Here is a 27,125-nt window from a genome sequence, read left to right on the forward strand (position 1 = left end):
TAATATGAGAGTAAGATTAAGTGATGAGCAGTGAGTCTTTTAATATTAACCAAGAAGGCAAGATCTTCCCATCTCCATTAACATTTTCACCTGTTCTATTCCTACTCTGCCCTTTGTTCATCTTGCTCCAAACACAGACACTACTCTGATATTCTGGAACATGTCAGACATAGATCCTTCTCAGGATCTTTCATTTGCATAAGTTCTTAAGTTATTTACTCAAAACTTGCCCTCTTTGAGAGGATGTCACTGACTACAGTATCTAAAATTTCATAATCTATCATACACTTCATTTCATTATTTTCTACCTCTGTTTCTTTTCTTAGCACTTATCACCAAGTCACACTAGGATTTATGTATCTATCATGTTTCTAAACTATGTTTTCTAATAAAATATATTAATCCTCATGAGAATATGGGATCTCCCAATTTTTTTCTGCTAGAGCCTCAGTTTTTCTACATTACACTAGATGTTGAATATTGTTGAATGAATGTTCTGACAACCTAGAGACTATTCTAGATAATCTTAGATATGTCAGGTAACTCTTATTCAATGATACCAAGCTGTTATTACTAAGTATCTTTGTCTTTTTTAAATCAAGGTTTTTTATTGCAGCATTTCATAGGTTATAAGTCTTGTTGTCATTTAATGAACTTACTAAATATCATAGGAAAATTAACAGCTATTTTTCCTAACTTATTCAATTTTTATCTCTATGTGTGTAAAATGCCTATAATCTAAACCTTTCATCTCACTACAAAACAATAATTCTTAATTTAAAAATTGACCTCTAATTTTTTTGTCATTTTATATCAACAAAGAGAAAACTATAATTTATCAAGTCACTTTAATTATTGTTATTTTCTTCAGACTTTGGAACCATTAACTGTATTGAAAAAATGATTTTGATCTTAACCAAAAATAAATTTTATTGTTTTATTGTTTGAAATTTATAAAAAGAGTTCAAATAATATCCCATTCCTATATCTAGGCAATTGCCTTAACTACTGACCCATCTCTTCAGCTCAATTATTCCTATATTGAAAATGTGAAAACCACCTTACATAATATATGTGAGAATTAAGGAAAAATACCTTTTAAACAATCCCTCCCATACCTGAAGCATTTTTAGGTTCTTGCTATGCTCATTACTATGCGCTGATTACTTTTTTTTTTTTATTTATACTAGAAGTTACATGGGAAGACCAGCAGAAAAAGGTGAATGGTACAATAAGTGATGACAAACCATTGCCGAAAATGAAACACCAATCTGAGCCAGGTTTGTCAGGGTTTGGAAATCACATGAAAGCATGAGACTATAAACATTGCATTTCATGCTTTTTTATATGCACGTGTTCTTGTTGTACCTCATTTTTCTCATTTTGGTATGAACTTTTGAGCGTGTGGATCCCATGTAGAGTAGTGTGGTAAATACTTCATAATTTGTTTAGAAAAAATAGTCCCTACGTATTTTAGGGAATCAATAGTTTTTTTAAGATTAGTCCTTTAAGAGAAAAAATGATTAATTTTAGCATAAGTGACTGGCTGCTTAATGGATGATACTTGCATCCCTAAAAACTATTGTAGATTATTTAAAATTTACTTGACCATTTTCAAGTTTTAAAAGCTATTGAGATGTTTCTACCAGTTATTAGTAAAGATTGATTTACAAGTTCAATAGCCAAAAATTCAGTTAGTCTCTTTGAGCTGAAAATGAATTATTGAGTTACCAAGGTCAGGCAAAGCTCTGTATACATTGGATTAAAATAATTACACTAATTATTAATCAGCTAAAATTATAACAAGTGCCATTAATTATAACTCATTGCATAAGTTTAGAGAGCAAACATGGCAAAGCCCACTGACAATGAGTAAATTATCTTTAGTTCAAAACTAAAAATACAGTAAAACTAAGCTATACTTCACATTTAGAATTTAATTATATTCATGTAGCTTTAAGAAAAAATAACATAGTTATCAAGTCTTCACTAAAGAATCAGTTTATCTTAAAGAGATTAAAAACATTTTTGAGAACATTAATATATGAACGTATAATAAATCTATTATGTCTCCTCTCTCTTGTCCCCATTTAGTGAGGATCTGCTTTATCAAGATAGTCCTCCCTTTGTTTTGTTGCCTTGTACAAATTAAGGAGATTTTTATAGTAAAAATATTGTAATATTAATTTTTAATTTATCATTTTAATAACTATTGACAACTTCCATAATTTTACAAAACATACTATCATACATTATGATTTTTATGGCAAAAAATTATTACATAAAAATCTCTCAGGGGCTAAAGCGATGTCTTAACAGTTAAGGAGCTTACCTGTGAAGCCTAAGTTCCCAGGTTCGATTCCCCTGTACCCACGTAAGCCAGAGGCAAAAGGTGATGCATGTGTTTGGAGTTTGTTTGCAGTGCCTGGAGGCTCTGGTGTGTTCATCCTCTCTCTTTCTCTCTCAGTCTCTCCTTTGTCTAATAAATAAATAAATAAAATATTTTTAAAAGTCTTTCAGGATTGAGATATAGCTTAGTGATAGTGCTCTTGCATGAGCAAATCCCTGTTAGGTCCCCAACACTTCAAAATACATACATACATATATACATATTTAAATATCTCTCCTTGCTATTTTAAGCAAAATATGTTAACCTTGGTGAAAACTTACTTGTCTTGTTTGCCATCTTCTCTAATATATATCTATATTTGTATGTCAACATCATGAAACAGTACAATTTTTACTAACTTAAATTTCATAAATGCTGAATTTCAAAAAGATCAACTTAAATCATTTTTAATCTATTTTTTACACATAGACTATGTACATATATATAGTATCATAGATGATTGGAGACAGAAAAATTCATTAGATTAGCTTCATGTCATAATTTAAATTGCTTCCAGATTTTTGTATTTTCACAATTGTTTGTTTTGCTATTTACTAGGAAATTTGGTGTCCTAAATTCAAACCCTAAATGACATGAATAAATATGCAGTATCCTAAGAAAGTAAAATAAATGTTAAATTTTTGAGTACCAAAATTTTTATATATTTGTAAAAGTATTATTCATAAATAATAGTTTTAAATGTTGAAACTTTGGAATGATAAAATGAGGGGTAAGTAATGCTCAGCAGGTCCTGCTGATTACATTCAAACAACTGTTTATGATCCTGAGCTTTATGAAAGACATGCTTGTAATAATTAATATTATATTTGCTGTATGTGTGATATATTGCTAGTGTGTTTTTATAATAAATGCTAAATGCATAATTTTATGTGCTAAAATGTAAGATATCACATTTCATGAATTGTCAAATATTCCTCGTCAGACATTTATTGTGACAAACTTGTGGCAATAGAAAAAGTTTCCTAAGGCTTGTGCTCAAACCTGAAATGAAAAGTTGAAAATATATCAATATTTTTTCTCATCTAATTGTTAACTCTTGAAAACGTGCAGGAATAATTCATACTACTTTGGAATTTTGTCACTTTTAGGAAGCGTGGTAACAATAAAAGTAACAGTTTAGGATTGAAGGGGTTGTTTGCATTATATATTTTAGAAAGTAAGTAAAATGGATGAATTTTAAGTGTCATGAAGCAGGAGTTCTTTCTTTTTTTAAAAAAATATATTTTTGTTTATTTTTATTTATTTATTTGAGAGTGACAGACAGAGAGAGAAAGAGGCAGAAAGAGAGAGGGAGAGAGAATGGGTGCGCCAGGTCCTCCAGCCACTATAAACGAACTGCAGACTCGTGTGTCCCCTTGTGCATCTGGCTGACGTGGGTCCTGGGGAATTGAGCCTTGAACTGGGGTCCTCAGGCTTCACAGGCAAGCGCTTAACCACAAGCAATCTTTCCAGCCCCAGGATTTCTTTTTTAATAAAAAAACCTTAAGATTTTGAAGGAAGATATTTTAAGAGAAACAATTTAGTTCAGACTCTGATGGATAGCTGCATAGGTGAATATTCTTGGGACTATGATGGTGAATTATTATATTAATTCCTTTGGTGTATGTATAAAATACAGAAGTCCTAGCATAACATTAAACCCCAGAATTTATGGTTAAAGTGTACCATATATTTCCTATGAAGAGTATGCATTAGAATTTGCTTTAAGCTTCATTTATTCATACTTTGTTGTCTTACTGTAGGCCATTGAGAAAGCCCCAAGCATTCTTAGCATAAATTAAGAGTACCTAATCATGGATAATGTGCAATTTATTTTTCAATTATCAATCTTAGCACAAAGAAGAATATTATGATCACTGCAAAATGAGTACTATTAAATAGTGAATACAAATGTTATGCAATTAAATTTGTTTTTTCTATGTGAACTTATCTCTTTCTTTAGTAAATAGAACTGTTATGAAAAAGTATGTTTTTATAGATTGTGCTTACCACATAGAAAGTCTGTAAGAAAACTTAAAGTGAGATGTTCTTCAGGTTTGATGAATATTAGTGATTGTTAATGATTATAATGCTTAAAGAATTACTACAGTTACACAAATTTGAAATGAGAACTCTTGGATTTACCTAATTGACTTGAAAATATCATTTAAATGTTTTCTGATATGTCTGATGATTAATTGATACTATTCTTGAGAGAATTATTAGTATTGGCTTCTTATTTTCTAAGTGTAACATATGTTATATGCAGGAAAATTTTCACCTGACTTAGCTATCTTCATAGCAAGTACTTTAAAACCATGGCAATTCACTTTATCTGAAAATAAGATAAAATAAAATAAGATAAAGTATCTGAAAATGGGATTTTGTAAAAATCAAGGTAATGAAATTCTTTATTTGAGTACTATATTTTCATTTAATTTATAGTGGTCAAATTTAAATCTTATGCTTCACTAATTAACATATTAACTAGTTCACTTGTTTCTAGTTTTAGCTTTAGTATGTTTTTCTGATGTTGACATTTCCATATTGTAATCTTCATGAAAGTTATAACTATGGTAAAGTCGGGTTTGTTTTTTACTTTGCTTTATTTTAAGGATTTTGTCAAATTTAATGAATTGTTTTGGTAAAATTTTAAACTTATATCTTTTGAGTATTTTTATATTTAATATTTGTATTTTCTTTTATTCTTGGATAGCTACAGATTTCTTAAAAAGAGACATTTTATTTCAGACTAAGGCATAATTGTAAAATAATCTTCAAATTTATATTTTTATCATTAAATCTGAGGGAGTGAATCAGGTTTTTTTTTTAATTACTAGATATTTTTAGTTATTTTAAACTAGATATTATTTAATCCTCGATGGAGAAAAAGAGTGAAGTAAGGCAAATAAAGCAATTTTTAATGAAAAATAAATAATTGATAAGTTTTAAAATTAAATACCAGTAGCACACTTAGAAGTAAATATAACTGTCCCTCTGAACTCTATGGCAGTGACTGGTCTTTGGACCTCCTAAAGATGCCAAAATCCAAATGTGCTTTTATCTTGTCTTTTTTTTTTTTTTTTCTGTTATCACTTGAGAATTTTTTTTTGATTAGTTTTCGATTCAGCAAATACAGGCAGTTTGGTATCATTATTAGGCTCATCCGTGACCTACCCCTCTCCATTGGCCCCTCCTTGTTGAGGTATATGGGTCATGCATTGTGGAGTTAGCCCACAGTTATTGGTACAATAAATGTCTCTGCATTTCCTGACCCAACATGTGGCTCTGACATTCTTTCCGCCCCCTCTTCCACAAAATTTCCCTGAGCCATGTTGGTTTCATTTTTGGTCTGCTTCAGTGATGAGGTGTCGGGGGCCTCTGAGGCTCTGGCTCTCTGATTTGGTAGGAGTTGATTTTTCTCTGTGCTGGTGTCCTTCCCCCTTGTGCTGGTAACCGGTTCATCAGGAAAACAGCACCCTTGCTTGTTTGGAAAATTTTCCTTAGTTTCAGCCGGGGTCCTTTTGAGGAATGATGGGGTGGCTCTCTCCTTAGGATCTGCATCTATCTGAAAAAGAGAAGCAGATTCTCCAATGGAGAGTAAGTTAGCTCCAGGAAAAATGAAATAACCCTACTTTTTTTTTTAGAGAGAGTTTAATCATGGGCTACAGGAGGGCCTACACTATTAAAATCTCTATCTTGTCCTTTTTGAAGGGTATCTGTTCTGTATCCAGAGCAAACATTCTTAATATTGTGAACTATTAGAATTACTTCATATAGTTACTTTGTCATCTTTGGGTCCGTGCATATTCTTTTTTTAATTTTTTTCCGTACATTTAAAGTTGATAACAGTGCAGGGTGTAATAGGGATCTTGTAAATGATAATTAGTGGAGATATCAGCAAATTCCATAGATTCACATAGATGTCTCAGGCCCTTGGTGGAATCATTTATGGTTAAATAAATCACACCTGTTTACCTTGTTAGAGTTATTATAGATTATGATTTTCATTTGAATTTGAGATGATAGAAATATAATATTAGATAGAATAATTGTTAAATCATATTAGCAAAGCAAGACTTTTTGATTTGCACAAAATTTTACATAACAGTTGAGATTATATTCAGTCTTGGGATCTTACTTAAATAGAATATGACTAACAAAAATGATAATATATGGTACATATATTTATAATGATTTTAATTTTGAAAATAACAAGAGTTTTCGAATGCATGTGTGTGTCTGAATTATGGTGTTTTATAGTGTAACATCATGTTTTGTGTGAGTAAAATTCAGACCTTACTGTAATTTACAAATTGATGGAGCTTTATATTTTAATATCTTTTGAAAAATAATATATTGTAAGCAATGAGATAGTGCTTACTAGCTATATTTTATAAGCTTATTTTATTTTTATCCATAAGAGGTTTTTATTTTTGATGTGAAGAAAAACAGCAATAAAAAGGATTGAATATTTACTTTACAATTTCTGTTTTCTGTCTAAACCAATGATCCAGTCTTACTCATGGCAGTTATTAGCACTGAAGAGAAAGGATAGTTTTACTTAATTAATTGTTGCTGATCATAATAAATGAAAATATTGAGTTTTTGGTTATAGGGAAATATGTAAGTATTTATTGTCAAAAACAAAGAGTAATACTCCTTCAAATTACTTCTAAGAGCATTAAAATTATAATATTTAAGTGTATCATCGTAATGTTATCAAAAGTAAAGATAGAGAAACATGAAGAATGAAGGGAATACACTTAGCTTCTTTTAAGATTCACTAAAATCATGTATTCATTAGAATACTGTGTACATAATAAGTATTTATAGCCTCATAGCACTGACATAAGATGTGTTTGCTGAAGTGATATTACCAATTATAAGGATCTCATTGAAAATTACAGTTGTATGAAAATACCAAATAATATTATTACCTCAAGAATGGCAAGAAAGTGACCCCAAAAGCTTTAAGCATATCAGTATAACTTTAGTTATATGTGGAGATTTTATGATTTCCTTGAATATAAGCTCAGTTGTTGCCCAGTTGCTATTACTTTATCAACACACAAATACTGGAAAATGAGTAAAGGGACACTTAGATAGTAACGAGATCTTGGTCAAGATATTTTATTTTATTCTCTTTATGAATAACATAAAGTTTGTATTATTCCTAAATTTAAAAAATGGCTGTAATTATATAAATTCTGAATATTTCATAATAAGAATGGATTTTTTAGAAATTGATTTTATGACTTCTAAGTATAGAAGCAAGAGTGGATTACTTTCCTGGTTGTGGTATACACTTTTTTAAAAATTATATCTAGTGAAATTCATAATAAATATCCAGTTCATATCTTATAGTGAGTGGATTTTTTTGTTTTACTTTTTTTCACACATGGTTATTGGGTCATATAACAGATAATCAGGAAACCTCTCTTCTGTTTCTGGCTCTACCACTGAACTTGTTTTGTGACCTTGTAAAAGTTTACTGAACTGTACATGTATTCATGATCCACTATATTAAATTAATGAATAGAGAATTTGCAATGTTTTAAATTCATCTAATATAAAAATAATTGAATGAGTGTTATATATACATTACTCTAAGGTTCAGGAAAACACTTGGAGGACTTCATTTGTACCTTTTTTGTGTTCTGTAAAAATATTAAGATGTTTTCTTAGAAAGAGAGAGAGTATTTGAAAACAATTATTTAATCGGATTGATACAACTTCCTTTTAACATGTGGTGAAGCTGTTTGAGTACTTCGGTATATGTGTTGTGTGTATATGTGTGTGTATACATATATATGTATATATATGCAAATTTATGCAAACAGTAAGTAGCATATGATAGAATTCAGTGTTGATCTACTTTATTAATATATCCAGTTTTTCTATCTTATTTTTTATTTTTATTTTTTTGTTTTTGTGGGTTTCTTTAATGTAGAGTTTCACTCTAGTCTAGGCTGACTTGGAATTCACAGTATAACAATAGGCTTTCCTGGAACTCACAGTGATCCTCCTACCTTTGCCTCCCCTATGCTTAGATAAAAAGTGTGAGCCAGTTTTTTGGCATAGAAAATAGGTTATATGTAGTTTAATATGTATGAGTACCTTTAAGAAGGGTACAATTACTTTTCCTATGTCCAAATATATTAGCAGCCTTTAGTTTGGAATACATTTATGATGAGTGTGATTTTGAACACATTGAAAACATGCATATATAATAATAAGAGCATCGTTAAACATCAAAATGTGTCTTTTCCATTTCTTCATATCTGATATTGGTATTTCCCTTTTTTAAAGTTTTATTTATTTATTCATTTATTTGAGAGAGTCAGAGAAGGAGAGAGAAACAGACAGAATGGGCATGCAAGGGCCTCCAGCCAGTGCAAATGAACTCCAGACATATGCGCCACCTTGTGCATCTGGCTTACGTGGGTCCTGCAGAATCAAACCTGGGTCCTTTTGCTTTGCAGGCAAATGCCTTAACTACTAAGCCATGTCTTCAGCCCAGAATTTCCCTTTTTAAGGGGAAAAGTTTTGGTTTTCTTAGCACTTTAATTTAATGTGAAGTTTTTATGTTTTCACTATTAATAGAAAAATTGTAGGAATTAATTCTCTCATGAATAATAATTTGAATATATTGATATTCAAGCCTATTTTTCACATATATGAGTCCTCAATACTTTTAATGTACAACTCAATAAAACAATTTAGGAATTTGTAAATGATTAATAACTATGTTTATATGGAAATAAATTATGACATTGTATTTTATTTATCTGTATCAATTATACATTAATATTTGGAAAGAAAATTTTTCTTCAAAAGCTATGTTCAGAGGGGATTTTTTTGTTGTTTTAAAATTGCTATATAAAATATCTTTTGAACTCACATAGCATTGGGGAAAGAATTATTTTGAAACTAATGAAATTTTATTCTACTAGGTAATGCATTTGGATGGGGAAATTTTGAATTTTTAAGAATAAACTACACCTTCATATTTCAGTTACACTGCTTACATATGAGTTGTATTGTGCTCATTGCTCTTATTTTAGTCCTTTACTGTGTTGAAGCCATTTGAATAGAATATTTTCTTGGTGGACATCCTTATTTTCATGTATACCTGATTTAATTTGGGAAATGTTAAAATTTTTTTGAATGACTTTTATTGCTCTTTTTAATGATGACTCAATTAAATTCTTTCTTCTAATTAAAATTGAACATTTTCACAGATATTAAATTGACTTAGTATTGTTAGTTTTACTAATTGTATTTTTCTTCAGCATCAGTATTGGTGACCGGCCAAACATAAATGATTATAAACTTTTAAATCTTCTTTTATGCACTAACTGTTTTTCTGACTCTCATAACCTATTTTTATTTTTCAATTCTGTACATTTGATTGTATCTTCCCTACAACTATGCACAGGATTCTTTCAAATGTTTTGGGCCCTTTTCTTCAATGTCACTTTTGACCTTTGAGTACATCCACTCATATCCATCTCCTTTGTCTATGTCTGTTCATTACATGATGTGATCACAGAAGAAGTGGATTCCACAAGGAGAAGACATTCAGGTCTGTCTCTTCTACTGCTTTTCTTGTTATGTTTATTTAATCTAACATGTCCTGGGAACCTTTTACCATTTTTTTTTACTCATTATATAGCTTTTCATTCTTTTCTAATATAAGAAAATGTCAGATCTTGCAGATGTTTTAGGTATTTCTCTATTGAATTTTTGAAGCAATTTCTCTGATTGGATGTTTAAATTTAAATGATTGATTTTATGTGACATGTATACACATGTAATATTTTAATTACTAGATAATAACTGTGGGTGCATATGTATATAGACAAATAATTATGAAAGTTAGCATAAAGAAATGTTAATTATAGTTTGCTTCCAAACTTATTTTATCCTTAAAATTTGGTTTCTAAGTTTTTATATAATTTTAAAAACATTTTATTTCTGTCATAACTTAAGTGGTATCCTATGCTATGAAGATACCAAGGAGCTAATACTTGTTTAAGGACTTTGTTAATTTTACTGAGTAGTTAAGTGACGAGGGTTGCTAGGCTTATGTTCCAATATGTATAACTCTAACAACATATTAAAAAACTGTAAATTCCAGGATAATGCTTTTAGATAGCTCTATAGAAAAGAACACATGGAAAAGTCAAAAATCAAATATCTATTCAGCACAAATTTATAAATGCATGCTGGATGATACTGTCCTAGGTGTCAGAAACAAGAGGCACATAAAATAGTTTTCTATCGCCTTATCTTTGTAGTCATTTTCTAGTGTTTATCTAATAAATATAAGTAACAATTATAGTTGCTCTAACATGAGATCAAAAAATAGTATAAAATTTCCACCTGAGAGGAATTGGTGTTAATTCAAGAGAGACTTTGGAAGAGACAATGTTGAATTCTTCTCTAGAAGTACTTGACATAAAAGAAACAATATGGTACAAGGTTTCAAGCAAGTATAGTAAAATGATGCAGAAACTGGGTTCATGTGGATTTTTAAGGTTGTGCAAGCATGTAATGCAACAGAATAAGAAAGTTAGCTTTTTTTTCTAGAATGATTGTATTAGCAGTGGAATTGAGAGATATAGTATTTAAGGATATTTGTGAAGGTATTATAATATACTAGTTATAAGAACAAAGCATCTAAATTAAAAGTTATTAGTAGAATACTTTAGAAGTTATTTAGTGATGTAGCATTTACAATTCAGTTGCTGAGTGGACATTTTTGATGAGATAATGATAAGAGAAATATATGATAATATTATATAACAAATATTTGGAAATATGGTTACATTTTACAAGGGACATGGGTTACATAAATTTTAGGAGAAATATGGTATTAATTTTATTTATTTTATTTTATTTTATTTTTATTTTTATTCTTTTTTGGTTTTCAACAGAGAGTCTCACTCTAGCTCAGGCTGACCTGGAATTCACTATGTAGTCTCAGGGTGGCCTTGAACTCATGGCGTCTCCTACCTCTGCCTCCCATGTGCTGGGATTAAAAGCATGCACCACCACACCTGGCTTTGGCATTCATTTCTTTTAGATGAATTGGTTATAAGGTTCATTTGGAATATTCACGTATGAAGATTTAGCAGTAGCAATTAGATGAGTGAAACTATAATTTAGAAGAAAAGTCTAGGCTAAAATTTTATAACATTAGCATTTTAGTGGTGCCATTGAAACAATATTAATGATATCTAAATGATAAGAGGGACTCAACCTTGGGAATCACCAAGAAGTATTTAGATTTAAGGAGCAGAAGAAAGAATACACAAGATCCATCACAATAGGGGGAAAAGATGATGACATCCAAATAAAAGAGAGACTGATTGAGTGGGAGAAGGGGTGGTGGTGAGTGGAGTTGCCAAGGGGAAAGTGTGGGGCAGGAAGGAATTACCATGGGTTATTGTCTATAATTATGGAAGTTGTCAATAAAAAAAAAGAAAAAAAGAAAAAGAACCAGCAATATGTTGGGAAGATTGATTCATTAGCACAGTGATGATGTATCTAAGGTTATAAGTTCGTGGTTAGTTGTAGAAGAAAATTAAAGGATATTGTAGTTACCTTATTTCTAGGACAAAGCACCCACCCAAAAGCAGCTGATAGGAAGAAAGATTTTATTTTGGCTTACAGTCTCAAGGGGAAGCTTCATCATGATGGCATGAGAATACATGGCATTGGCAGAAACTGGACATCATCTCTGCTATAGCAGATGGAAAACAGCACTGAGAGTGAGAAATTTTAGCAAGTGGATACTGGTTATAACAACCCTAAATTCACCTCCAACAATATACCTCCATAAGCAAGCCTCTACCTCCAATAATAATAATAATAATAATAATAATAATCAGCAGCAGCAGCAGCAGCTGGTGACCACACATTCAAAACACATGAGTTTGTAAGGGACACCTGATCAAACCACCACATATCATCCCTTTACCCCCATGAACTGATGGCTCTCCATGATGTAATATGTCACACATTAGGTCCAATGTTAAAAATCCCCATAGTTCTTTACCAATCCAACTCTGTCCCAATATCGCCATAGTCTAAGATCTCAAGAGTTAAAACAAACAGGGTAACCATTAAATCCTGTAGTTCCATGTCTGCCTGAGAAACACAACCAAGTCTTGGGTTTCCAGTTTTGCTTCTCCATCTAGGATGCTTACTGCCTGAGGAGCAATCCATTTGGTTCCAGCAGCTCTCCTTGGCAGTCATCCACAGTCCTAGCTTTCCAAAATCTCTTATGTTTCCACTGCAACACAGGGTTTATTCTTATCCTCTATTGGGCCTCTATGCAGAGACTCCAACAATGCTGCCTTAAAATGCCCAGAGGCCATTTCCAAAAAACTACATTGCAAATTCAGTTACTATCATTCCCCAATCTCCTACCATAATGTCACATAGGCTGCCAAATTTGTTATTAGGGGAAGGAGGGAGAGAAAAAGCTGTCTTTGAAGACCAAAAATCCTTTCAGCATTCTTTCTTCAGGGTCCCTCCTTTCAAAAGATTCAGCATTCTTCCTGCTGTTCCAATTCAAAACAGCTGGCCCACTCTCAATGTTGGTAATCTCAAACTATTGCAGCCTGAACTTTTATTTTTTGTGTGTGTGCCATAACCATCTCCTCACATCATTCCACTTTTTCTAAATTCAAACCTGCTCAAGTTCTGAGGACACAGGAAGAGCACAGTTAGCCTCAAACACAAACTGCATCCAGTTCATTCTAGACAAAGTTCTTTCTTCTCCCCATAAGCCAAGCTTACAAAGTCCTCCATTCTCTCTGCATTTAAGTCTTTTAACTCTGTCTATAATGGTCCATCAAACTCTTGTCTTCAGCAATATAAGTAATTTCTTAGACCAAGATTTCATACCCTTTTAACATTCCTCTCACAAATGAGTTTCTAAATGTCAAAAGCCACAGTCAGATTTCTAGCAGCAAGTATCCCACTCCACCGTTACTAATTTTCTGTCATAGTTACCTTATTGTTGCTGGGACAAAGCTCCCAACCAGAAGCAGTTGATGGTAGGAATGGCTTTCTTTTGGATTATAGTCTTAATGGGAAACTTCATGATAGCACAGGAAAGCATGGCATGAACAGAGGCTGGATATCACCTCTGCTCCAGCAAATGGAAAACATCAGCAAGAGAGTGACTCAAACTCTAGCAAAGGGGAGCTGGCTGTAACACCTCCAAGCCAGTTTCCTATAACACACCTCCTGAAGCAAGGCTTCTACTTCCAAATTTCAACAACCTGGAGACAAATTATTTAAAACAAATGAGTTAGTGGGTGTCACCTGATTCAGAGCACCACAAAGTGAATGAGGGATTGGAGAGTTATGACAAGTTGTTGAAGTAATATGTCTACAAATGAAGTAAGATAGTCATGTTTCTCTTGTTTATATGCACAATTTCAATATACTGAGAGAAAAAAACTTGATTAAAACTGGAATTAGTTGTGATATTAAAAGAAAATGGAGCTTATAATTAATAGAGATTTCCAAGTAATACAAAGACAGTTTTGTCTAGATGTGGATTTCTGAGATGGAACAAGCTATAATGCTAAATTTTTAATATCAGTATTGAAGTCAGTGAGGACCTAAAACTGATACAAAATGAATGGTGAAATTTAGCTTGAAATGGAAAGAGCATAAAGAGATTAGAATAGTAACCTCACATGAACAGCAGTGCAGGCCTGGAAGAATGAAGTCACTTAAGAGCTTTAAAAAGGAATCTGAAAAATACTCATTAAGGCAACAGGAATAGAGTTGGTTAAGAGACTTTAAGGCTTCTTGCATTCAGATGAATGATAGTGCAATTTTTCTTATTAATACAAAATAAGCCAGGCGTGGTGGCACACGCCTTTAATCCCAGCACTCGGGAGGCAGAGGTAGGAGGATCGCCCAGAGTTTGAGGCTACTCTGAGATTACAAGTAAATTCCAGGTCAGCCTGAGCTAGACTGAGACCCTACCTCAAAAAAAAAAAAAAAAAAAAAAAAAAAGCCGGGTGTGGTGGCGCACGCCTTTAATCCCAGCACTCAGGAGGCAAAGGTAGGAGGATTGCCATGAGTTCAAGGCCACCCTGAGACTCCATAGTGAATTCCAGGTCAGCCTGGGCTAGAGTGAGACCCTACCTCAAAAATAAATAAATAAACAAACAAACAAATAAATAAATAAATAAGAAAAAGAAAAAATAATAAAAATAAATAAATAAATAAATGGAAATGGTGTGGTGACACATGCCTATAGTACCAGCCCTCAGGAATTAGAGTGAGGAAGATTTGAATTTTAAGGATCTCATTTGCAAATGGTGTTCAAGAACAGTATGGTTTACTTGAGACCATGTCTCAGTAATACAAATATAGAGAAATAAATACAAATAAATAATTAATATCAAATACATATGTGAAATAGTAAAATTTGTAGAGAAAAGGGGATGTTTTGATAACTTTAAGTATTGTTATAAGAGGCTGAGGAGATAGGTCAGTCAGCAAAGCACTTAGCATATGAGCATGAAGACCTGAGTTTAGACTTCCAGCACCTGCATAAAGCCTGGTGTGGTGGTTCATGCTTGAAATCCTAGCACTGGGGGTATGGAGAATGGAGGATCCCAAGAGCTTGCTGGCTTTTGAATCTAGTTGAATGATAAGTAACAGCTTCAGTGAAAACTATTTCAAAATAATAGTACATACCACTTTAAGTTTCTACTTCCTTCCATGTCAGATTTTCTCAGCACATATGATGTGGGGTTTTCTTTTTCTTTTTCTTTGGTTTTAGCAGTTTATTTTCATACTTTCTTATTTTTGCATTAGATTAATACTAACTTATAATTTTGGTTACCAAAATGGCACTTATCTTTTGTTTATTCCTATATATCTGTGAGCCTTCTATCTTCTGATTTTAATAATTAAGAAATTTGGGCTGGAGAGATGGCTTAGCGGTTAAGTGCTTACCTGTGAAGCCTAAGAACCCTGGTTCGAGGCTCGGTTCCCCAGGTCCCACGTTAGCCAGATGCACAAGGGGGCGCACGTGTCTGGAGTTCGTTTGCAGTGGCTGGAAGCCCTGGCGTGCCCATTCTCTCTCTCTTCCTCTAGCTGTCTTTCTATCTGTGTCTGATGCTCTCAAATAAATTTTAAAAAAAAATTTAAAAAAAAAAGAAATTTATGAACAAATCATGTGTCGGTCCCATTCCCCTCATGTTATACAGAGATCTCCTCTTCCCAGCCCCATCCCACTGACCATCCTCCTCAGTGGGGTTGTTGGTATTTACCGTGGGGTTATGAATGCATCAGTGAATCTCTGTGTGTTTGTGGGAGGGAGATACAATGCCTCGGTATACTGCTTCCCACCTTGTGGCTCTTAGACTCTTTCCACTCCCTTTTCTACATTGTTCCCTGAGCTTTGGCTGGGCTTTATAAGTCTACATTAGTGTTGAGTTCTCTGCAACCTGTGGATTTTCTGCTTTGATGAGTTAGAGTGTTATCATTGTCTATAGCCACCTCCTGGAGCAGGTTATCAGGATAACAGTGAGAGCAGCACTCATGTTTAAATCTCCACTTCCTCTGTGATATCTCCTGAGCCCTGGTAGATGTGATGAAGGTGGCTTGTCTCATGCTAGGCAGTCAGCTACCTTTTCTTAATGTACTGATGGATCTTGGTTCTGTCCAGTTATCATAGCCATCTGTAAAACAGAGACACAACAATAACAACAACAAAAAAAGACATTCTCCAACTAAATGAGGCAGGATGGGTTATAGGGTATAAGCACCGTTATTTAAGAGACTTTTTGATGGGTTTAGCCTCTCTTCTTGGCCAAAGACTATAGGAGCTTCTCTGTGGAGTCTATGGCCATCATATTCCTAGGATTTTGACCTGGTTCTCAATACCTGGTATGAGTTCTCTCCCACTGAGTGGACCTCTTGTGCAGAGAGCTGCTGATTACTTTCATAGGCTGTGTTACTGTTTGTCCCTCAGACTGCCTGCTTGTGATGTGGAGATAATAGTACTATAACAAAGGCCATTATGAGGATTCAGTTAGCTAGCATTTAGTACAGAAAACTCCTAAAGTCTGTATATAAGAAAAAAAAAAAAAAAAAAAAACCTATAAAACTGTAAAAAGAGCTGTATAAACAATGCTATTATTATTTTATAAAATGCATAAAAACATGTTGTGTTTTTTATTGACAACTTCCATAATTGTAAACACTATCCCATAGTAATTCTCTCCCTCCTCCCACTTTCCCCTTTGAAACTCCACTCTCCATCATATCCCCTCCCCCTCTCAATCTGTCTTTCTTTTATTTTGATGTCATAATCTTGTTCTTCTATTATAGTGGTCTTGTGTAGGTAGTGTCAGGCACTTTGAGGTCATGGATATCCAGGCCATTTTGTGTCTGGATGTGCATATTGTAAGGAGTCCTACCCTTCCTTTGGCTCTTACATTCTTTCTGCCACCTCTTCCACAATGGGTCCTGAGCCATAGAAGGTGTGATAGAGATATTGCAGTGCTGAGCACTCCTCTAACACTTCTCAGCACCATGGTGCCTTCTGAGTCATCTTAATGTCACTTCCATCTGAAAAGAAAAGCTTCTCTAAACAAAAATGAGAGTCACATTAATATATGGGTATGAACATTAAGAGAAGTGCTTACTGGGTAATTTGGTGAGCAGAGTATATACATTTAGCCAAGCACCAGCAGATGTTACATTCCTAGGACTCATGACTACCCCTGTTGTATGTTTTCAGTATCAGGGATGTATTCCCTCCCTTGGAGTTGGCCTTCAGTCCAATTTGGAGTGATTGGTTTCCCACATAAAAAGACATGCCACTATTGCACCTGTTTGCTCATTTAAATTTGCAAATTTAAGGCTGCAGGGTCCACTGTTGAGTATCTTTATGGGTGATTTCTCTCTCTCCCAGTGAACTGCATGCAGCATAGCTTTTTCCTGGTTTCTGTCAGCTGGTCTACATGGAGGAGGCTTTCAGCTCATCTCCAGCAGGATTTCTTGATGACCTTGCAGTCCAAGTGTGTGGAATCTTCAGCAACAGGGTCTTATCATCTATTCCTGGTGGTAAACCAAGGGCCTCAGCAATGGCCTGTAATGTTTTGGGAGCATCAGGGACCTCCCTGGCCAACAGCTCACTGGAAGGTATCCCATTCCTGGTACTGAATATTTTCTAGTAACAGATGATGGCTTCTGAGTAGTGTTCCATTGTTCAAAAACTTAGGTTTCCATATGACTTATCTATATCCTATTAGATTTTGATTAGCCCTTCCTCCACCTTTCTTTTACTCAGTCTCAGGCCTACTTTCCTCAGTTAGGCTTTTTCACTTCCATTAATCTGTTTTTTTTTTTTTAAACATATATACAGTACCATCCTGTTAAGTCTTCCCTCCCTGCCTTTTAACCACCTGCACTGAAATTCATACATTATGATGTGGATGAACTCTTCCTGTGATACAGAATGAATTACATTTGTTATATGCATTACCAGTAGACATTTGTGGCTGCTGGTGTGGGAGGTGACTGTCACAGTAGCATCTGATCCAGGTGTACTCTTTAGCTTTGTCATTTCTGAAGGTAGACTATAGGGTGGAAAAGCAAGAGCACTGAAACCAGGTATATCTGAATTCTAACCCCACATTCTCATCCACTCACTAGAGATGTGAATTTAATAATCTCAGAACTAAGGCATGCTCTATTGCTGAGCTACAGCCCAAGGTTAGCTTTTTTATGTGGGACATGTTCTACCACTCTGCTACAACCCAAGCTATCTTCTTATGTTTTTATGAGCAAAATAAAATATCATATCTTTGAAAAAAGAATTTCCTCATAAAATTTACAGTGAAAGAACTTGAGATACAAGAGATTGTAGAGTCTGTTAGATATAAACACAATAACATCAAAACCATCATAAATAAATGAAAAGCCACACAAGAAGTTGGGAAAACAATATGTTACAATTTAAGATATTGAGAGCTTTAATACCTAAAATACTTTTATAAATCACATATTCTATAAAGCTGTAATATAAATAGATAAACGATATATATGGAGACATTTCCCTAAACAACCAATCAAACTGGAGTTAAGCATATGAAAAAAATTCATAAAAATGGTTATTTTAAAATGAGGTGCATTGTTAAACATTTCAAATTTCAAAGTAAAAATTTTGTAAGAGTTTTAGTAAAATTTGTATAATTTTCCTGTAAACAAACCTTACTGTGTATACTAAGAATCTTAAAAATGTTCAGAGCTTTGATATGCTGCAAATAGATATTTAAATTGAAATATGTCTGAATGATTCCCCATAGCCTATTTGTAACAGTGAAAATTAAATGATGTCATTGTAGTGGCATAGTGACAAATATATAGAGAGATAGATAGATAGATAGATAAAAAGAATAGGTAGTCTTAAATTTGTGATAATTTAAATATTAACATTTTTATATTTTCAGTAATTTGAAAGAACTTAAAAATAATACTTGTAGACAACTTATTATAATATTATTCATAGCAGATAACTAAACAATGGTGATTTTTTTTTTTTTTTTTTTTTTTAGTTTTCTATTCAGCAAATACAGGCAGTTTGCTACCATTATTAGGCTCATCCATGACCTACCCTTCCCCATTGGCCCCTCCTTGTTGAGTTATATGGGTCATGCCTTGTGGAGTTAGCCCACAGTTATTGGTACGATAAATGTCTCTGCATATCCTGACCCAACGTGATTCTTATTCATTATTACCACTGAATTTACATTATGCAAAAGGCTTATTTTTAAAAAACATTTTTTTTATTTATTTGAGACAGGGAGAGGTAGAGAGAGAGAGAGAAAGAGACATAGAGAGAGTGAGAATGGGCGCACCAGGGTCTCCCACCACTGCAAATGAACTCCAGATGTATGTGCCACCATGTACATCTGGCTTATATGGGACCGGGAGAATCGAATCTAGATCCTTAGGCTTTGCAGATATATGCCTTAACCACTAAGCCATCTCTCCAGCCCAAAAGGCTTACTTTTAAGACATATATACTTATTAATTTATGATTTGTTATAAAGTAAATAAATTTTTTAAATGAAGAAAAATTAATACTTGAAGTTAGACTTAGATTTTGTTTGTAACACCAAGTATAAGCTACATAATCCTAGATTCATTTTTAAAAAGCATACTTAATATAATGAATATTAAATGAAGAATTGCTTTATTTTCTTTTGGTCTGTCATTGGACACATATTGATATGCCAGTAAAGGATGAGATCTAAAGCCTAGTGACCTTTGACAAGTATGTTCAGCTCACCAAGCCCTTGCTTCACCATTGTTGAGTCTTAATAATGTGTATGCCTTTTCACTCAGTAAAGAATAGAAATAAATAACAGCTAAAATGAAAAAAATTTCAGTTTCAAGAGAAAGCAAGTCAATCCTATAAACAACAAACAAGCATGGAAAACTAAAATTAACATAAGTCTCTGAATACCAGTTTTCTCAAAAGGATTCAAGGGTTGTGTTAAAGATGAGAGAAACTTGAGGCTGGGCTATAGAGGTAGTGAAGTATTTGCCTGGCTATGTAAAGCTCTCGGTTTTCAGCTCTAATAACTTGGCTAACAGTAGTAATTGTAAAATTGAAGAAGTTTGTCATGAAGTATTTCGACAAGTATATTAATTAAGATCATAAATACTTCAAATTATTTAAATCACCTCTCAATATTTTTATATAGAGCAACTTTTCTCATTTATAGGCAATTCTAGTTTCAATGAGTTAATAATGAAATATGATTAAGGTGGTATTAAAACATAAGAAACTTTAAAATTTTTCTTTCAAACTATTTAACAACAAGTTTGATTGTGATATATTAAAATTGTTACACTGTTATCATGAGTACATATTATCATGCAACAAAATTGACCAACATAATGGGGAAATTATTTATAAAATTCTTTTTATTTAGGTTTTACATCCTAAAACTCATTTATTCAGTGAGTAGCTACATAACATTTATTTAACATGACTCCTAGATGCTGATGAAGTAATAGAAGCAAAGACACACTGGTGTCTCAAAGTACACTCAATCTGGTAAGTAACTTGTCGAAGCCATTTGAGGAATTTAAACTGAAGTAATATGGCTTTGTTCTAGAACCCATCCTTAACCTTATGAAATGAGTGCCTTACCTGTGTCAGAGTGCAGGATATAGAAATCCAAGAAAGGCACATTGAGGTGAGGACAATATGAAGTAAATAATACCAGAAGATTGAGATTAGGGCAACAGATTTAGTATCGGCATTGGAGAGCAACTAAATCTATTTTGAAGTTTTATTTAGGACCTTCATTGTAACTGGCCTTCACATAGGGGCTATTGTAAAACTCCATCAAGTTTGTTAGTCTGCTCTGATGCATCTTCAACCAATCCTATTTCTTTCTGTGACAGTGAGAATCCATACCTTATAGTATTTCTTTTCATTATTGGTGTTGGACAGAAACATATTTGATATTTTCCTATTTGTGGATAATTGAAGATACATTCCCTTGATTTCTGTCTACATGATGTGACTGTGTAGCTATTCTTGTATTCTTGACCCACAACAAGTATTAGCAATATCTTCAGAAAATGAAATAAAATTGGTGTGCAGGCATGAATATTATTAACAAATATATATATATATATATATTTCTTCTTATCATATAAATAAACATTTCAACTAATGGTATTTCCAAAGTTTATGAAAACTTTGAAAGTCATTTTGTAAAATAATTATTTAGCCAATGTGGACAAAATGTTATAATTTAAAACATACTTGCTTGATTGAAACTCAGGCCTTACATGTTAGTCAAGTGCTCTAGTAATGACTTAAATCCACCTTCCCTTGTGTTTCCTTTCATTAAAATCTTTCTACATAAGTATTATTCATTGTCCCCCACTTAGTGACTCAAATGTATAATTCTTTTATAGGATAATTGTCATGGCTATATGGAAGGAAGTTGTTCTTGCATTGGAATCATCATATGTGTAATTGATAATCATGTAATTTTTTAGTGATGTGTCCTCAAGCATCAAACTTCTCTTTTTACCTGAAATTTTTTCAATTTAATTCCCTTCAATTTTATTATTTAGTTTGTATGCCCTTTGTATAATCCTTATTAATTTTAATAAAATGCTAATGTAACTAATATGATCTATAATCGTACTATAAAAATGAATTTGGAGGAATTATAAAATTTGAATTTTCATTCTCATTTGTTATATGATATGGCAACATTAATATTGTTAAGTGTCAGGATATTTAAGTTGTTTATAAAAATAATTTTAAATGTATTAATTTTAATAAATGTAAATTGTATTTAAAATTTTTACAAATAATAGTGGATATAACTCAAATATATATTATGGTAATTAAGTCATATCAAATGTTAATAAGATAAGTTTAAGTTATTATTAACTTGATATTAATATTTCTCACTGTGATGTAGAAATATAGCCATTAGGTAAAAGGTAGAATATTCCAAATTACATAATGAGGAATAGTTTATTAGCTTAATTAAATTGATTCATGTTCTTATCTTGAGTCACATGGTCATTTTTTTTTCCTTCTTTGTATGGCACATTAATCACTGTACCCTGAGCAACAGCCCCAGTCCCATGTTTTTATTTTTTATCAGCAATTCTTATACTTTTGTTAGAAACAATCTTAATTATTTCATTAACTCTCTGAGGCATTTTCATTCTAAAATTCAATTCACCCTCTAAAATTTTTGCTTTTTCTCAGACAGAGAAATTGTTTCTAAGAAGTAAAGACTAAGTTACTGGAAAGTAATATTTTTCTCCCAAACCTATTATCAGGAAAAAAGTGTACATAGCAAAACACTTGCACTTCATCCAACATACCACCATATTCTTCTAAATTATAGCATCCCTGTACTAAGTTCCTGGTTTAATGAACTTTCCAAAATAACTTGTATTTTTGTCTATCTCTTTTCCCAGGTTTTGGCTTGTACCGTCTCTTATTCCTACTCTCATTCTTCTGTGTCCATCTACTTCCTTCATTTCTGCCTTTATTCCATTTCTCATTTTGTCTTGTTATAACACACGTGCATTTTGTAGAGGGAATTGTAATAAATGCAATATCAAGTCAAACAATTTACGAATACCAAGAGCATATTTGCCTATATTTATAGAATAGTTGTGGCAATAGAAAACAGTAGGCATGTCAGCATCATCTGACTTCAAAATCAACCAACCATAGAGTTATACTACAGAATTATAGACTATTTGATTGAAAACTATTCATTTTACAGATGAGAAATTTTATGATGAGACAAAAAAACAAATGTTTGTACTTAAATAAGTTTTGTTAAATTGATATTCAAACCTAAGTCTTCTCTCTTACTTCTAATCCAGTTCCCCTTTGTAAGTTTTCTTTAATGTTGTATATAATAAATATACCCATTACCTAAAATATAGGTAGGTCAAAATCTTACTAAGTTTTGAAAATTGCCTTCATTGCACTTTCCAGGTAAAGATAAAAAAAAAATTCCTCTTACACAAACAGTATATACCATATTACATCCCTATTTTTAATGTTAAAATGTAAAATGGTGCTAATCTTCAAGTCTTTTGCATGATAATATTTTAGTCTTTTCACTTGAATTATATGTCAATGAAAGACACAGTTTTTTGATGCTAAGGATTGAACTTAGAGCCTTGTTAATACTAAATTACTTCCTCTGACACACATCTTTGGTTCTTATGACAGATTGTTATTATGTTGCCCAGGCTATCCTGGAACTCTTAGTTCTCCTGCCTTTACCTGTTGAATTTTGGAACTAAAGTTGTGTACTTCCATGCCCGGTCTACACTACTTTTTTAGATTATTAAATCATTCCTACTAACTTCAATACGGTGTAGTTCAAGTGTTAGTTTCCTTTGGTAATAGAGAAAAGAACCTATATCATCTGTCTATAAATAACATTCTTTTTTAAAAGTCTTTTGTTGTTGTTGTTTTCTTCAAGGTAGGGTTTCGCTGTAGCCCAGGCTGTCCTGGAATTCACTGTGTAGTCTCTACGTAGCATCAAACTCATGGTGATCCTCCTATCTCTGCCTCCCAAGTGCTGGGATTAAAGGTGTATGCCACTGTGCCCAGCCTAACATTATTTTTTTTTTAACTCATAGGAAGTTCAAAATTTTCACAGTACAGGAACAAAGAAAGATCATTTATATACAGATGCACTACAAGTTAAATCAAGCCAATGTCATTTCACTGGAATTAAGTGTTTCTAGATCCCAATAGAAAAATCCTGAAAATTGAGTTGAAAATAAATATTATTTTAAAATAGTTTATTTTAGTTGCATTAAGATTCAAATTTTCTTACTCTTTAAAATTGGATATTCCTCTGTTAGTACTAATATCAAATAGTATGGCACATAGTACATGATTCTTCACTTTTGTTATACATCAGGCACTTTGGTAAACATAAATGAATATTAATTTCTGACACCAAACTATGATTGCCAGTTCTTAAAACTACACTAAAATGTTCAATAAAGTCAAGTACAATATTTTCTTCTTGATTTTCACTTCCATTTAAAATAAAATTAGGGGCTGGAGAGATGGCATAGCGGTTAAATGCTTGCCTATGAAGCCTAAGGACCCCAGTTCAAGGCTTAATTCCTCAGGACCCACATAAGCCAGATGCACAAGGGGCGCACACATCTGGAGTTCGTTGGCAGTGGCTGGAGGCCCTGATATGCCCATTCTCTGTCTCTGTCTCTCTCTCTGTCTCTGTCTCTCTCTGTCTCTGCCTCTTTGTCTGTCTGTCATTCTCAAATAAATAAAAATAAACTAAAAAATTTTTAAAATAAATAAATAAAAATAAAATTATGGCTGGGTATAGTGGCAAGTGCCTGTAATCTAAGCTATCTACAAGGCTGAAACAGTTAGTTTGAGAGTTTAAGACATCTTGGAAACTTTGTGTTATATATTCATACCTCATGAGACATTTTAACTTAACAGTTTCTATTCGTGTTATTTTAAAATTCTGCCCCACTGAATCTAAATTAAGGATAGCTATGCTTGGTTTTTCTGTAATTGTTATTTTAAATGAGCAAATATGCACATATGCTGTTTTTAATGTTTTCTTCCCTGCATTTCCTTACTGAAATAGTGTGTGTAATATTTTACACATGGTACATGATTCATACCCTTCAACTTTGCTAATTTTAAGTTAATTTCTATCATGTCATCTTTATTGTATATCTTCTTTCACATTTATGTAGAATTTTCTTAGCAGAAAAGTGTATATAATGATCTTTAGCAGGTATCTATTAAAAGTAATGTTTTTACTATCCTTGATACTTAATGGGTTGATAAAGCACAGTGAGTTTTTTTTTTAATATTTTTTGTTCATTTTTTATTTATTTATTTGAGAGCAACAGACACAGAGAGAAAGACAGATAGAGGGAGAGAGAGAGAATGGGCATGCCAGGGCTTCCAGCCACTGCAAACGAACTCCAGACGCATGTGCCCCCTTGTGCATGGGGAACCGAGCCTCGAACCGGGGTCCATAGGCTTCATAGGCAAGTGCTTAACCGCTAAGCCATTTCTCCAGCCCGAGTTTTATATATGTATATATATGCATATATATGTATTTATATATATATGTATATACAAATACACATATATGTGTCATGCATATGTATATATATATTGTCTGTAATGTAGGTAATAAACTTGTTTAGCTTCAGTTAATATAAATCATCCAAAATAATATTTAATTTAATATTTATAGTGTGCATCTTATGTCTTTACATGTGTTTGATGCAAAGTAGGTTAGCTAAAGCTATACTTCATTTTCATCATTAAGTACTTGCATATATTTTAGGAGAAGATTCAAGGATTGGGCATCCATCAATGCTAAAGACACATATTGAAACATGTGTCTTTAACTCTTAAAGTTAAGTGTAAATCAAATTTAATATGTATTTTGAAAATACATAATTTAGAATAAATTCAGTTATAAAATGCACATTTAATGTCCAATCTGCAATTTCTTGATTTATTATTTTGAGAAAAAAGTGAGCAACATGAATCTATTTTCTAAACTTTGGCCATTTCAATACAGTAGTAATTCTGTGATCACATACCATAAAGAAAAAGCATTCAATTACAGTGTTTATAATCATGAAATAGTGAGTAAGGTGTTCCTTTTTTGTTTCTCCTCTTAACATCTTGAGATTTTAATATTTTGTTTAAGTTTCACTAAACAGAGCCCTGAGGGCCTCAGAATATATTGGTTGGTAGAATGCTTGCCTAAAATGCAGAAAGCATGTAGTTCAATCCTCAGCCTTGCATAAGCCAGTCATGCACACCTGTAATCCCATGTTTCAGAAGTTGAGGCAGGAGGTTAAGAAGATCAAGATAATCTTTGGTGACCTAGCAATTTAAGAGATAGACTAGGATACATGAGATATTCAAAGAATCAAGTTTTAAAAATAAAACATGAATCACTGAGTAATTAAAGCCTTGCCATACTCTTTAATTTTAAGATCACATTTAGTAGTCTTCTTAAAAAAATTTTTTATTAGTTTTGTGAATACAGTCAGGTTGGTACCATTGTTAGCCTCCTGCCTGTCCTCCCCCCTCCACCTGGCCCCTCCTTGTTGGGGTATATGGGTCATGCATTGTGGGGTTAGCCATAAGTTATGGGTAGGAGGAAATGTCTCTGTGTATCATGACCCAGCATGTGGCTCTGACATTCTTTCCGCCCCCTCTTCCACAAATTTCCCTGAGCCATGTTGGGTTCATTTTAGGTTGGCTTCAGTGATGAGGTCTTAGGAGCCTCTGTGTCTCTGGATATCTGATTTGGTAGGAGTTGATTATTCTCCGTGTTGATCTCCCTCACCCTTGTGCTGGTACCGGGTTCAGCAAGAAAACAGCACACTTGCTTGTTTCGCCAATTATTGTTACTTTTAGCTGGTTCCCTTTTGAGGTAAGATGGGGTGGTTCTCTCCTTAGGATGTACAGATATCTGAAAAAGAGAAGCAGGATGAAGAGTAAAGTCAGCACCAGATTAATGGGATAACCATTATTTTTTTTTAGAGAGAATTTAATAGGTGTAGGCCCTCTTGTAACCCACTATTTGTGGTAGCTTGACAATGGAGGGTGGTTATGGATATGGTTCTGACTTGTTTCCCAGCTCCAGCTATGGGTTCCATTCCACTGAGTGGATCAGATTGCCAAATCAAGAATAGCTGGTTTCCTACCATGGCTGTGCACCACTATTGCACTTGTGTGAGCATAACAACAGATCATTTACTGCTAAGTAGGTTAGACTATAAGTTGCTTGGACAGATATTTGTCATTTTTCTCTAGTTGCCCATGTAGCACCTTCCGGAACTAGACATGCTAACTGTCTGGGGACTGACTGTCTTCTAGCTGCCAGCCATGTCACTCCATGTTACATGTCAACCACATATGGTGTCTTCAACAATAGAGTATTATCATTTAGTAGTCTTTTAGAAGTTAAAAATAACAGCAAAATCAACTTGATGCAGTAATTGGGGTTTCCCTGCTGTGTATCAACAACTTGGGATATCCTTGGATTCCTATCTTATGAAGATATGTTTAGACAGATTTTATTATATCCTAGAACTTTAGGAAGTAGAGCTTTAAGAGAAGGGGAAGTTAAGGGAGGGA

General features: G+C 33.0%; 1 protein-coding gene across 49 annotated transcripts in view; it reads left to right on the forward strand.

Moving 5' to 3' along the window:
- Rims2 (regulating synaptic membrane exocytosis 2) overlaps positions 1–27,125 on the forward strand; it is a 544,765-nt gene that overhangs the window by 384,838 nt on the left and 132,802 nt on the right. For 16 of the 49 annotated variants that reach the window (XM_045144630.1, XM_045144632.1, XM_045144617.1 and 13 more), the window contains one exon: positions 1,191–1,280. The exons of 21 other annotated variants lie outside the window; for them this stretch is intronic. In XM_045144630.1, the coding sequence (XP_045000565.1) occupies positions 1,191–1,280 (90 nt within the window). Of the gene's footprint in view, positions 1–1,190; positions 1,281–9,944; positions 9,978–27,125 lie in introns of all 49 variants that reach the window. 12 more of the 49 variants (XM_045144647.1, XM_045144650.1, XM_045144620.1 and 9 more) reach the window with 2 other exon arrangements.

The sequence above is a fragment of the Jaculus jaculus genome, chromosome 2 (assembly GCF_020740685.1).
Source record: "Jaculus jaculus isolate mJacJac1 chromosome 2, mJacJac1.mat.Y.cur, whole genome shotgun sequence".
In the NCBI taxonomy this organism is placed as follows: Eukaryota; Metazoa; Chordata; class Mammalia; order Rodentia; family Dipodidae; genus Jaculus; species Jaculus jaculus.